Genomic DNA, 14777 nt, shown 5'->3' with positions numbered 1-14777 from the left:
ACTAACAGTTCTCAGCAGTGGCGTGGAACTATGTTTAGACTGGAATACACAGATCACTGAAACAAGATGACAAAGTCGTTGCTCCACTCAGTCAGTTATCAGGTGTACCGTGGCTTACACGGTGTCCTCTCCCCATTCTAAGAAATACAAATTAGGACTATTCGGCTATTACACACTAACCAATACCTACTGCTCAGGAAATCCCCGAGCTGCAAATTCTTTGATGCTAGAAAAGCATCACTGTATGTTTGCTCTATCCTAACATTCTTCTGCTGTCATCTAGCACTAGTCACTGCCACAAACAGGACGAAAACAAGATAGACCTCTTGCCTGACTGTAACAGCTACTCTTATGTTTCATGGTATCAACCAACACGGGTTTATAGAATATGGCTCCCAAACTTTATTTTCCATTTTGTAAAGATTGTCAGTTTGGTTGATAAAGGTAGTTCTGACTGTTTAATAGTCCTCTGTGGAACAATGGTAACACTGTGCTGAATTAGTAAGCACTAGTAGAAAGCTAATATGGCATGCGTCAAACAAACTATAATCTCTTGAAGATAGTTCTCTGCAGTGTTCTGCACTGAAAAGTCCTCAGGTAATACAATGGTTGCAGAAAGTAAATTCCTTTAAAGCAGACCGTTATTATCTCATGATCTAACAACACTGGTATAGATAATGACCTATATCTAAAGTTAGGTACAAGCTAGACCACAACAAGGTTGAAGCAGGAGAAGAAAAACTAACAAAGATAGGATAGTGGCAATGACATCAGGTTAAAGATAGATACCCACCAACATCTAATATTCAGGATTAAAACACATTTAAATACAATTAAAGCATATACTGCAGAAGCAGGCAAAATGACTTGACCACCTTCTTCACCCTGCATAAAGGGTAAGCATGTATTTCAGTTCTAGTTTTAAGAAAGCAAGGCAGATTTCATATCACTGTATAGGAGAACGAGGAGAAAGCAGTGGACACTGTCTACCTAGACTTCAGCAAGGCTTTTGACACTGTCTCCCAAAGATCCTCACAGAAAGCTCAAGAAGTATATATGCGTGAGCAGACAGTGAGGTGAACTGAAAACTGGCTGAACAGCTGGGCCCAGAGAGTGGTGATCAGTGGCATAAAGTCTAGCTGGAGGCCAGTGACCAGCAGTGTACCCCAGGGGTCAATACCAGGTCCAGTCCTGTGCAACACCTTCATTAATGTTCTGCATGATGGGGCAGAGTGTACCCCCAGCAAGCTCGCTGATGACACCAATCTGGGAGGAGCAGCGGGTATGCCAGAGGTTCACGCCGCCATCCAGAGAACAGCAACTTCACGACACTTAACAAGGGGAACAGCAAAGTCCTGTACCTGGAGAGGAACGATCCCATGCATCAGTACATGCTGGGGATGGCCCAGCTGGAAAGCAGCTCTGCAGAAAAGGACCTGGGAGTCCTGTCGGACGCCAAGCTGAACACGAGCCACCACGCCTTGCAGTGAAGAAGGCAAATAGTATCCCAGGCTGCATTAGACAAAACTTTCCCAGCAGGCTGAGAGAGGCAATCCCTCTCTTTTTTCAGCACTGGTGAGGCCACCCCTGGAGTTCTGTGCCCTGTTCTGGGCTCCCCAGTACAAGAGAAACATGGACACACTGGCCATAAAGATGATTAAGGAACTGGAGCATCTCTCGTATGAGGAGAGACTGAGACAGCTGGGACTGTTCAGTCTGGGGAAGAGAAGGCTCCACAAGGATCTTATCAACATATATAGACACCTAAAGGGAGAGCGCAAAGAGGACACAGTCATGCTGTACCCAGTAGTGCCCAGGGACCAGGCTAGAGGCATGGGCACACACCGCAACGCAGGAAACTTTTTTTTACTGTGAGGGTGACGGAGCACTGGCACAGGTTGCCCAGGGAGGCTGTGGAGTTCCCGTCCTTGGGAGTTATTTAAAAGCCATCTGAATACAGTCATGGGCAACCAGCTATAAATGGCCCAGCTGTGCATGAGAGTTGAACCAGATGACATCCAGAGATGCCTTCCAACCTCAGCCATCCTGTGATTCTGAGGGCTTTTTGCCTTCAGGATGTGATCTCCACACATTTCACTTGGAAGCACATCAACAAAAAAACCCATTTTTTGCCATTGAAAACATAGGAGCTCATGTTTTGCTATAGAATCCCTGTAAGGGCAGTGGCTTTAGAAAAGAAGTTACGCCAAGGAGTCAGGGAAGTGTCTGAGAAGTAGTATTTAGACCTTGAGCAAAAATATTTGCAGGTACTAAATTATCCAGATGGAAGTACTCTCCTTTTCTAGCAGGAACAGCAAGACCAGGGGACAGCCACCTGTAGGGCTTGTGAAACACAGCATTAGGTTTGCCAGAACCAGATGCCTCTGATTAACGATGAATTTCTAGGCAGGCTGGCTGACTGGTTCCTCTAGTTCAAAATCTACTTAAATGATAAATCTGAAGAAAGGGTGTAAGTGACACTGAAAACATCACCTTCTGAATAATACTTAAAAAAACCTCCAAAACCAAAAAACAAAACCCACAGTGCAAAGCACAAGCATAAGCCAGCTCAAGAGGAATACAAGGTCAATCACACTTTTTAAACAAGCAAACACCCAACCCCTGTCCTAAAATAGTTATGACGCAGCATGGCACCCCTTTTCTGAAAAAAAAAAAATTGTAATGAAAAGTCTGAATACAAACAGAAAGAAACCACAAATGGTATGATCCTGACAGGACTAGCACACAGCAGTTACAGCACACCTATATATGTCATTTTGCACAATATCCAGAAGATTTGTTAGTACAGTAGACCTACAGCCACAGGTTGCATAAACGCCTAGTGGCATTTCTGCGGAAAAAAAGAAAAATATACTACAGGAGAACAAGTCAGCCTCAACCTGATGTTATTCTATGACAGCAGACTTCCAAAAATATGGGTCACAGATTCAGGCAATACAGGACAGGAATCTGTTCTCTGGTGTAGAATGCATCAAGCCATCATTCTGTGTTCCCAGATTCTGTTCAACTGCACAAAGTCCTTGTAGCTGCAAAAAAAAAATATCTGTTTAACATTTAGCAGAAGGCTATTCCTTCAGCCAAAAGACCACTAAAAGCTAAACAATTGGATCAACCAACTCAGTTGGGTGTGAGTTATGAATCTTAAAATCTTTAAGCTATTTAGCCACCTATCATTATATTCTACTGTGATAGCAAATGCAGATAATGGGAATTTAGAACCCCATGGTTGTCTTCAAGGATACTTCAAAAACACTCACATAAAATAATATGAGCCAGTATTACTGTGTTGATCAACATATGAATGCTAGCTACCAAAATGCAGCTAGCAAGCTGTACACTTGTTTGGCTAGAAGAAGTGGCACTTAAAAGGCCACATTTAGACAAATGGAAAAAAAAATCCTATTTTTTACCATCAGAGCATTGCTGTAGTGATTCCACACAAAAATAAAATAAAAAAACCACACACACAAAAAACCCAACCCTGCTATCAAAATAAAAATCCAGTCATTGTAAAATCTTAAAGCCTTTTTGTGTTCCACAATGATAGATTGTTAAAGCTCCTTCAAGAGTTTATTACAAGCCACCATGGAGGCTGTCTTATTTACCAGCACACCAGCTTAAAGCCAGGAGAGTCAGATTCTGGTCTCAGCTGAGGCTACTGTGGGAACTCAAAGCATAATCTCTCCATCATTTTCCCTTTCGTTCTTGCTATAAGCTTTTGGAAGCCACAACCACTATGTGCAATGCTGGAAAATGGCCTTTGATCAGAGCATTCAAATGCTACAAAAATATTTTTAAGAGTAAGGACCGTCACATTATTAAGTAATTTTTGTCTTGGGTGGAGAAAAGCAACAGTGTATTTTGTACAAGTGCACAAACAAGACAATTCTAATTGCTTTGCATTAAACTCCATCATGCTTATTCACATGCTGAATTAGTTTTAGCAATAGGGAAAGATCATACAGCATGTCCAGTCCTTTCTTTGCCAATTCCTTCAATTTCAAGGCTTGAAGTCTTAAACAAAAACTCGATATCACAGTATCACCTGCATTTCACTTTTTCAAACTTCTTAAAAACTGCCTTTTAAATACCATGGACTCCTCTCCTCACACTGCACTGTATACTACTAAACATACATCTTCAAAACCTTCCTCTCAGACACTGCATCTCTGATTTAGATAGGAACGGAACGAGGCCTGGCATAGAGAGTAGTAGAGAGCAAGCACCATGGCAGAAAAAAAGCAGCCAAAACACTTTGTCAGATGTGCACTGCAGGCAAAATAACTCAAAAGAAAACCCAGCTTTTGAGGTGCACAGCTCATCACAGTACTTTTTTCCATTGCCTAGAAACAGATTCTCTCTTTTCCATCTGTCTGTACCACAGCAACGAAACTCCAGGTGCCTCCTCCTCAGCATAACTGGTATTTTGGTTCCTCTACAAGAATTTATGAAGCAGCACCTTGCATACCTCCTGCTTCACATTTTGGCTACAGTCATACTACTTCAGGTAACAAACTTGCCAGATATTCTGCACCATGAGAAAGAAACAAAGCTTTGGCTATTAGAGCCTGTTATCCCCCGACTCCATCCCATTAAGAGCACTGCATACATTCTGCCTACCCAATCTGCTCCACAATGACAAGATGGTATGATGGTATGATTTGTATCATTGGAATGTTTTATTAAGTACCTTCCTTGCTCTAGAGACAGATACATTTTGCCAGAACATTGTCTAAATAATGCCTTTAAAAGGGGGGTGGGGGGGTGGGGTGGCGCGGGGAAGAGAAAGAAGGAAAACTGCTGTTACTAAAGCATTAAGTATGGTCAAACAAAGAAAAAGAAAAGGAGTTTCACCAACCTAAGAGATTTTCATTAAAGGTCAGGCAACAATAACTCAGTTATATTAAAAGGAAAAACAATATAAAATGGATTAAAAGCCATAAATTCTCTGCAGAAGAAGACAACTTCCTATTTACTAGAAAGGGGGAAAAAAAGCAGCTCTGGTCATTTTCAGGCTGGATAGAGAACAGCAAAACTTCATACCATAAATGAAAGAATAAACACTGAGAGACACATTTAAGAAAATCAATTTTGCAAGATGAATGAGAAATTAAAATGATACAACACTTATTGAAGGAAGTGATAAAGCCAAATTACTTCAAATGACAACAGAGTAAGGCCTACAGCTCTCATTCAACTGCATTCACATGGGTAAATACGTATTTTCCAGCTAAGTTTTTGGTAAAAACTCTATAGCAGAAACATTTATCCATATTAAAGTAAATGCCAGATTCCATGCTGGAAACTATATAGTGAAATAATTTTTAGTAGAATCAAGAGATCCCAATCAAGATCAACCTCATTTTATTGGAACTACCTATGTATATAAAGAGAGAATCTATCCCAAAGGTGAAAAAGGTGAGAGTCTGAGGAAACTTAATGGAAAAGAGAATGAAGCATACTGAAAGACTGTAAGAGATTTTTAAAATGCTGTTTTAACACAGGCTTGGCTTAAACTAGTCAACTACTACTTCTTACTCTACAACTTACTTAGAAACTTTTTTTACTTTGTATAAGTAAGGTAGTAGTTGTTAAAAATTGCATCCAGCTTAACTAGAGATGATGGCAAACACACTGCAGAAAGTCAGAAACTGTGCTCTGTGCACAGAGCTTGGTGGTATTTCTGGGCTATTTTCTAATGACCAGGAAAACTACAGCTGCATGGGCTCAGTCACCCTGGAATACTCAAGATATTCCCACTGTGCACAATACTGATTACTTAAGAGTAAAAAGCAAAAAAACCAACCTAACAAAAACACACCCTCTTGAGTGTGTGTGTGTGTGGAGGGAGCGTGCTGAAGACAAATTCGTAAGATTGCTGAAGTCTCCAGCAGCCTTCGTGCTTTCATCTGTTGAGGTTACACTGTTGTCACAAATTAAATTGGCAGACCTCACAGCTGGCAATAAAAACAACAACAGTGAGAAGTTCCAACACAGTTAATGTACAAAATAGTACCAATCATGTGAATGTTTTCAAAATTTCTTATTCTGCATTCTTTAATGAACACCATGTAAAATGAAATCAGAAACATAAGAGACCCCAAGCTATTATGGGGCATCCTTTCTGATAAAAGGTAGTAACCAGTTTAATCAAGAAAAGCTGTCCAAAACAAAACTGAAGAAAAGACACATTTAATCTCCATTGTGGATGTAAACAGTTGGAGAAGTCTCTAAGAAACATCTTACAGAGTAACACCACCAGACTCGGGATTACAAAAGTCTAGCCAGTGAAACAAACCACACAATGCTATGTTAAAAAATCATTTTTAGAACTGCCACAAAATAATCATGCTGGGGTGTTACAAAAGGGTGGCAAGCAAATATTCAAAACTTTTCTGTACCCACACGGATCAGTACTGTAGAACACATTGCACTTTAAAGCACAGTAGCTAAGATTTCCTGAAAGACAAGGTGAAGCACATTTACCATAAGAAATTCCCCTGACAAGCGCTGGCAGTAGCAGTGAGACTTGTGAGATGAAGACGAAATTTTCAAAGACAGCAAATTCTATAGTTACATCACTCCTCAACTGGAACCTAACTGGCAGTTTTACATAAATGAAGATGACCTCTGTGCTCACCTTACGCCCTTCTACTCAGTTTTACAGTATTTTTGGAGTGTTTAGAATAGGCAAACTTCATACTTTTGCATCAGAGAGGTGGTACGTGTTCTCTCTCAAATGTAACCAAAAGCTCTTTAAATTAAAACGGTATAGTTAATTTGCTTTGGAGGGGAAGGGTAAGAGAAAAAGGAAGCAGTGTGGGTTGACTGCTTTTTTTAAGCACAGAAAGGCTTCAAAAAGTAGAGCACAGAGTTTATTGTCAAAACAGTTTTATGTCAGAAAAAGAGAAGAATTAAGGATACTGAAACCTGGATAATTATTGCTGTAGAGGACTAACCATCCTCATTTAAACTGACAAGCTTACAGATTTGGACAAAATACACGTACACCTTGAAAATTACATTTGCACACTTATTTCAGTATTCTTTCTCCTAATTGTTCCTCCCAATTTAAAATCCTCTAGCTTCTACAACTAGGACCTGTCCCCATGTTTTCCCTGGGGCATATACAGGTGCCAACTACTGCAGTCTTCTATGTGAAATTATTACTAACAGCCAAATGCTTACTGGACCTCATTGAATTAGAGCTTAAAAAAAAAAGTTTGTGCAACTGAAAATCACAAGTAGTTTTTGTTATCAGTGTATACAGTTTTCTTCTGCATAAGTGGCTGTTGAGCTGATGCAGGGAAAGACAAAAACCAGCTGAGAGCTATAGGGAGCATCTTGCAAACTTAACGACCTAGACTGCTGTTAGTGTAATCACTACACTAAAAGCTACCTTGAAATCCCTTCTCCTTCTTTATGGAATTTTCAAATACATACTATTGTCTAATTCATTTAAGTCACAGTTAACCATGCCATAACTGTAAAAAGGCAGCCACAACACACTGCAAAGCTTGCCATGCTTAGGTAGATCCTTGGGTTTTTTTCCTCAGTGTTAAGTAATTTTTCACATTGATGTAATTGTGTAGGAACAGTTATCTACTTAAACTTTAGAGAGCTTAAGAAAAAAGCATCATACCCTTTACATCTATTTTATGGTTTAATTACATATGTTTAACAAACATCTTTTTACAAAAGTCTCCTCTAAATGGCAACTAGAACATTTAATAAATATGTACTATATAAAAATCACCTTAAAAGTATACTATTGATCATAGATTTTGCCTTTTACCAGAATTAGCACATAATGTTGCTGACTGATACCTTACTGTTCTTAAAATCAGAAAAAGCTGGTTTCTGACAGCTCTGACTTGCATTGCCAACCTTAAAATACAGCTAATAGTATCTTCCTCCATTAATCTTACTTTTATCATTGGTCTAACAACAGATATGCTCAAACCTCATAGATAATTTGAGAAGGAAAAAAGGCAGCATTTGTGCCCCAATTACCATTTTACTAAATTCCTTGTGACAGGTCGCAACTACTCTCAGCCCAGATCGCATTCACAGTACAGTTTCACATTACAGTAGCCAAAATAAACTTGCTGCTCTCAAAATGGAAGGAACTCAACCCTGCTTCCTCTTCCCTGTTCTTCACTCCCAACTCACCCTCCTGCAGCACTTTTTAAACCCCCTCCCTTTTTTATCCATCTACTCAGATGCTCACCCAACCAGGAGATAAACCATTTCAGTTTCCTAATCCATAAAACTCCATTTATTTCACTTTGCCAGGGTTAATTTGCTAAAATTATATAGAGCTAAGTCAGTTTACTGTGTAATCAGGCACTTAATAGTGCAAAAGTCAGTGCAAGGTAAGAAGTAAGAATAACAAACCTCCCCTTCCAGACGAGAGCAACCAGTTACAACATCTCAGTAAAGTTTCAGCATGAACATTCATGGACAATTACATATGTAATCTCTAAAAAGCAGTGTCTGGGGTGTAGCAAAAAATTATAACCAGAAAAGGACCCTGGCAGAGCAAAGTCCAAAAAGACCTAAACTGTTGGCCTGTGTATAAGTAACCTTTCACATTCAACCAGATACGAAATTACGCTTATGTGTATGCTTAGCTTCCCAAATTATCATCCTTAAACAATACTGAAATAAAGATAAAAACCTTAATGCACTGCTGCTCAATGTACAAATCCTATAATGGCCCGCCTGTATAACCACAGTGGTGGTGCAAACCTTCTGATACAGCTAAAACTTTTTATTTTTAAAAAGTGTTTCAAACTAGGAGTCTGACAATAATAATAATGCCATGATAGTCATCCCATTCCCTCACTCTCTTCTAAAAGAAGTCAATTTAAATTTTGTTATGGTTTCAGGAAATGAATCCTAAGAAGTCAACACTTCTCCCATTACTAAAGTCCCATCAAGCAACTGTAACTCAGGCAATTAAAATACTACATCAGCAATGGTTTCTCTGTAACTAAACCATCTATTCCTGTTTGAGGCAGGCTAACTTCACTTTTGCTAAAGTAGATTAGGCAATTGTTTAAAGTGCACCAAAATAAATCACTTGAGCTAAAAGAAGTACTGTACTATCTGCACACAATTTGCAGGTTTTCTATCTAAGAACAAGTTCATCAATCCCTTCTTTCCCCCAGCTTTGAGCAGCAATGCAGATTACATGTAACAGCAGGGAAGTTCATGCTCAGGCTGCCCTCCTCTCCGCAAGAGGACAGGTACTCTCCCAGCATGCCTGCGGACTCGGAGAGGGAGTTCAGGGCTAAACACTTGCATTAGCAGGAGCCAGCTCTCCCTCTCCTTGCATGGCTCCCACAGACATGTGGGGCCGGGACACCAGTTCCACATCCCTGCTGACTCCTTTCACAGAATAACACCACACCCTGCGCCAGCTCCTTCCAGCAACATCTGCTTGGGATTTTTACCAGATTTGTTCATCAGTAAATGCAACAGGGAGGGTAAGAAAATCTGCCAGAGTAGCAGCCCACATATCCACTGATCACTTGCCTATTACCTTGAAATGATGTTTTCATGTACATAAGCCACGAGATAGCAAGAACATACACTTTTAGTCTGTGTCTAGGTACTTTTTCCAAATAAATTGATTACCAGAAGGTGTAAACAATGCAGGAAATTTAAAGTACACTAGCTAATTTCTCAGTTCAGGCATGGCCTAAAGTAAGAAATATTTGAGTAACAGAGAGAAGTATTTAATATATCATTAAGGCAACCAAACTCACGTAAAATTGAGATAATCCTTTCCTCCCTCGAAGCTGACTGTACGTAAATACGTGCTGAAGCTTCGAACGAACTTTTCTCAGTCACAATACTTGTTTCAAAAAGCTTACTGTGGGAAAACTTACTACATACCATGTCTTAACACTCATCCTAAATTCAGAACACCCTTCATTTAACCAAGTTCATTATGTCTCATCTTCAAGAAAAGAGAAAAACAGCATATTAACATTGTGTCGATGACCACTTCAGAAACGACATCTTACCCTATGCTAGGACTTAAATGGCTTAGCTGACAAGAAATTTCTTAGTATACGGTAAAAACAAAGGCAAAGCCTTGAGATGAACCCTGTCCCTGCAGGTTAGTTCACGTACGGAAAGCCATTCCTGTAAGGTGAAAGACTCCCCTTCTTGTTCTACTGAGCAGCAAGTTAAACTGCTCCTGTGAGGTTTCATAATAGCCAAGAAATGGTTATTTGTCATGGTTACACCCACTTCCTAACACAAAGTAAAAAATATATTAAGAAGAATTTACTAAGACTAACTTATCTATGAAATTGTGTGTCAAACTTCCTTCAGAAAGCACAAAGTCTCCAACCCTGAAACATGCATGAAACAGGTGGATAATCAACGAAATACATCTAATACCCACTGCAAGAGAAGCTGGGCATCTCTTTTTCAAAGATTAAAGCCATTGATTATTTACATCCCAAATAGTTTATGGAACTGTTTCTCAAACTGCAAGCCATACCTAATTTTTCTCCCATTAAAACTTACCATATTCAGTTCACAGAGAACAAATTGCTTAGAAGAAAAATTCCAAGTTACCTATCTTCCTAATTACCAGAAAAAGCTTACCTACCATCAATTTCAAAAAATGAATCCTAATACAACTGCAAAACTAAACATAACCTTGTCCTCTACAAGCTTTGAGTGCAGCTAGCTTCCAGACATCTCAGTGAATACCATGAACAAGCCAACACTGCTTCAAATTATTTGAGAGAGGTCTAATAACTACCATCAAGGTACAGTATGAACTAGTGGTTTAGAAAACACTAGTTAAGATGTACTTTCAGATGATGAGTAGGCATGCTCAGGAACCAACTATTTGCGGTTCTACAGTTACTTTTTCCTTTTTTTCTTTAAAGCTTTTTACCATTCTCCAAGTTGCTGCATGAATAAGAGGTATAACAAATTCCACAGAAAATCAAACTGTAAAACAGAATGACACAAACTGCACCAACCAAACCAAAAAAAACCTACTTCCTTGAATTCCCGAGACTGCTTAGGAACAGAGCAATACTTCAGAAGTATGCTTTCCAAACACATTTCACCCTCTTCACACATCTATGCTGATTATTAAAGCATAACTTATCAACTTATCACAAAAATATGAAACTGTCCTGTATTCTGAACACACAACGATTGCACCAAGACATCCCTCATGTTTAAAGATGCGATTATTCCTTACAGAACATGGATCCATTACTGAAAGAAATACTATCGATCACGTTCTACGTACGCTACATATGAAAGCATACAATGCAGAATTAGGGTCCCAAAATCGGAATTTGAGAAGGAATTGTCATTCAGAAGGCTGACAGAAAAAAAACCTAACTTGGGCTACTGAGCACTGTCTGCAGCACAAATTCCAAAAAGCCTGTAAAGTGTGAGAAGGGAAAGAAACACCACAGAGAAATGAGATGTTCCAAGTTCCTAACTTCTATAAGCATGTATATGAGAATTTATTAACCTATCTAGATCATGATCTACATTGACAAAACAGTAATAAGCAGCAATGCTGCTGATAAAATTGAACTGGCGTTTCCAGCATATATGTGTGTGCTTCAACCCTATTTATGAATCATTCTGATTTCACTGCATTACAAGTTCTGATACACAGCTACCGCGTTTCTAGTAAAATTATATTTATGAAATAGAAATTTATGACTTGCAGCTCTGATCAAGGAGCCACTTGTTTTTTCAGAATAAGTCACAACTTAATAGCACTTGTGCAGCTCTCTCCATATATTAATTACACGTTATGAAGCTTCCTGTATCAAACAGAAGTTGTAAGAACTGCTTCTGTGGTAAGAAGGGAGAAAGGAAAAAAAAAAAACCCCAACCTTAAAAAAAATTAGGAAGCGTTATGAAGACTGAAGGGACATTATATTTAACATCAGTAAGTCAACAAAACAGGTGATGATAAAGAAAAAATCAGATGAGCTCTCTCACTCCAAACAAAGTGTGATAATTACATGCTAAATGTTTTCTAAGGACCTATCAACATAAAAAAAAAAAAAAAAAGAAAACCAAAAACCACTGGGGTCCTTTCAAGTTCAAAGTGCTAGATCTTACCCTAAATCAAAACAGTGCAATGAAGAAGCAGAACTCCTAGTACAGCATCACCTCTCAGTTTGACACTCTAAAGAGAGATGATGTATGCCAAACTTGAACGTATTACTGTGGAGAAAGCCACTCAATCCCTTAGGAACTGGTAGGCCTCCTAGGAAACAGGAACCTGTTGTAAAATGTATTATCAGCTTAAGGGGGGGGGGGGGGACGGACGGACGGACACTCCACACTAACACAGTTCAGGTTTCAGACCTATTTTATCATTAGGAGTTTCTTTTCCCTGTTTAAGGGCACAGATGATGTAGTTTGGCAGAAATGTTATCTTTACAATGACCTATTTTCCTCATCATAAGTCCTGAAACCTCAGCTGTGTTTTAACAGAGGCATCTCAGCAAAGACTGGTCTAGGAAAAGTGATGGAACTACAAGTAGTGAAGCGAGCTGGACCCTCACCTATTCTGAAACCTGGTAAGATCAAAACCAGAACAATCTAACTAAGCACCCATACTTTTGAAGGTTTATAAATACTATTTATAAAAATCAAGTAGTATTTTGTCTGTAGTGTAAAAGATAATAATGTAGGTTTCTATCCAGTGACGATTAAAGATCTTGATTTATTCACACATAAATCTCTAAGAAATTAAAAACAAGGAGGTACACATTTCTTAAAAATTTCCATATAAAAGAGCGCGAGTGAAATTGACAAGCTGTAAGGCGTACCATTATTAATTGCTACAGAAGACACAGGTGACAGCCACAGAGAGCGCCGTCACGCACGCGTCAAGCAGCGAAGAAAATTCGGGTCGGGGGTTGATTTTCCCCCAAGCATTCCACTTTCTCCCCAGCCCGCAGTGCCTCCCCCCCAGCCCAACACAAACTTGGCCGCCAGGTCACCAAGCAGGCGGCACAGCTGCCCCGGCTGTCACTCCCGCCCCGGCCCAGCCGCGCGGAACCGGCGGCCCGGAGACGGGCCCCGCCGGGGTCCGGCAGCAGGCGGGCGCGGCGGGGCGCACCGGCGGTACGTGCGCCGGTAACACCCCGCGCAGCGCTCCTTTATCCTCGCTCCCGTCATTCCCTCACACGCACCGCGATCCCCCATCCGCATTGTCTGCCTCGCTCCATCTCTGATTAATATGGACACGTTTCTCGCTCCTCCTCGTCCCCGGCCGGGGATCCTCGGGAGCCCACTTCCTCCGCCAGGCGCCGGGACTCCCCCGGCAGGCCGCAGTCCCCGCGGGGCCGCGCAGGGGCGGCGGGCCCGCGGCGAAGGTCACGGTCCCCCACCCCCGCGCCCTCGGGGGCCAAAGTTTACGGCGGCGGCTGCCCGGAGGGGCCGGCTGCGTGCGGCGCGGCCCGCACCGCTCCTCGACGCCGGCCTCTGCCGGGGGAAAGCGCCGGGGCCCTGCGGCGCGGCGGCCGGGGTGCTGGCGGCGGGGGGGGGGGGTGCCGGAACGTCCCCGGCGGCCGGTACTGCCCGCTCCCCCGGGGCGCCCCCGCCGCGCCGCGCTCCGGCCGCTCCCCTCACCCACAGGGGGCCGAGCCCCGGCGGGCCGGCCCCTCCCCTCCGCCCCCCGCCGCACGGCCTGCCCCTCACCGGTCATTGAGCTGGTCCTCGGTGCCCGGCAGCGGGTGCACCACGAAGTGGATCGAGGTCATGTTCCACGCCGCCGCTCAGCCCCCCCCGGCGAAGGGAGGCGGGCGGGCGGGGGCCGGGCACACAATGGGGGCGGGGGGGCGGCGGGGGAGGGGGCGCGCGGCCTCCGTCCCTCCCCCGGGGCCGCTCAGGGCCACCGGCGGAGCTCTCGGCTGGCCCGCCGCGGCGCGCGGCGCGAGGAAGCAGGAACCCGCCGCAACGGCGCCGGCAGGAGGCTCAGCCCGCGCCGCACTCACGCACGCGCCGCCATCTTAACTTCCAGCGGGCCCTTCTCCCTCCCTCCGTGCGCCGCGCCGGGGAGGGCGGGGCGGCGGCGCGCGGCCGCGGTGTAAGCTTTGCGCTGACTGGCGCGCGCGCCGCCGCGCGGCGCCTCTTCACTAAGCGCGCCGCCGATTGGTCAGGGAGGCCTGGCGGAACGCGGTGACGTCATGCGCGAGCGGCGTAAAAGGCCACGTGCCCGGAGAGTGACGCCTTGTCGGGCGGGGGCGGGGCGGTTCGGGCGCGGGGCTCCCTGAGGCAGCGGACGGAGCCGTTCCCTTCCCTGGCGGCCGAGCTCGGCGGAAGCGTGGCGGCACCGTTTCCCCTCCCGTCAGCCGGGCTCTGAGGGGGCTGGCCCGGCACGGCACGGCCCAGCGCCGCTTTCCTGGGCACAGGCCGCAGCGCCGCGGCCTTGCTGAGCGCCTCCCCGGCACCCGCGGGGGCTGCGCGCGCCGGGCCGTGCCCCGTGAGCGGCGCGTGGCTCGGCTCGCTGCCCGGCGCCCTGTGGGGGGGGCACGGCCGGTGGGGGGAGGGGGGGTGTGTGGCCGCCCCTGCCCGCGGGGCTGTTCCGCGGCGGGGGGGGGGGGTGCGACAGGGCTCTCCCCGCCGCCGCACGGTACTGCAAAGCTGCTGCCCTGTACCGACTCGCTAAAGCCGGCTGCTCGCTTTGTGGTTCCTACTTACGAGTAGCGCCGCTTCCCCCCCCAACAGCCGGAGTTTCC

The 14777-nt window shown here is 43.9% G+C and overlaps 1 protein-coding gene across 13 annotated transcripts in view; it reads right to left on the bottom strand.

Annotated features, from left to right (window-relative positions):
- The window catches only part of UBR5 (ubiquitin protein ligase E3 component n-recognin 5), an 88869-nt gene extending 74795 nt beyond the window's left edge, over window positions 1-14074 (bottom strand). For all 13 annotated transcript variants that reach the window (XM_037382388.1, XM_037382390.1, XM_037382392.1 and 10 more), the window contains exon 1: window positions 13738-14074. In XM_037382388.1, coding sequence (XP_037238285.1) covers window positions 13738-13799 — 62 coding nt within the window. In that variant the 5' untranslated portion in view covers window positions 13800-14074. The remainder of the gene's footprint in view (window positions 1-13737) is intronic.
- Between the last annotated feature and the right edge of the window lie 703 nt (window positions 14075-14777).

The sequence above is a fragment of the Falco rusticolus genome, chromosome 3 (assembly GCF_015220075.1).
Source record: "Falco rusticolus isolate bFalRus1 chromosome 3, bFalRus1.pri, whole genome shotgun sequence".
NCBI lineage: Eukaryota > Metazoa > Chordata > Aves > Falconiformes > Falconidae > Falco > Falco rusticolus.
This window is presented reverse-complemented; position numbering and strand designations above follow the sequence as displayed.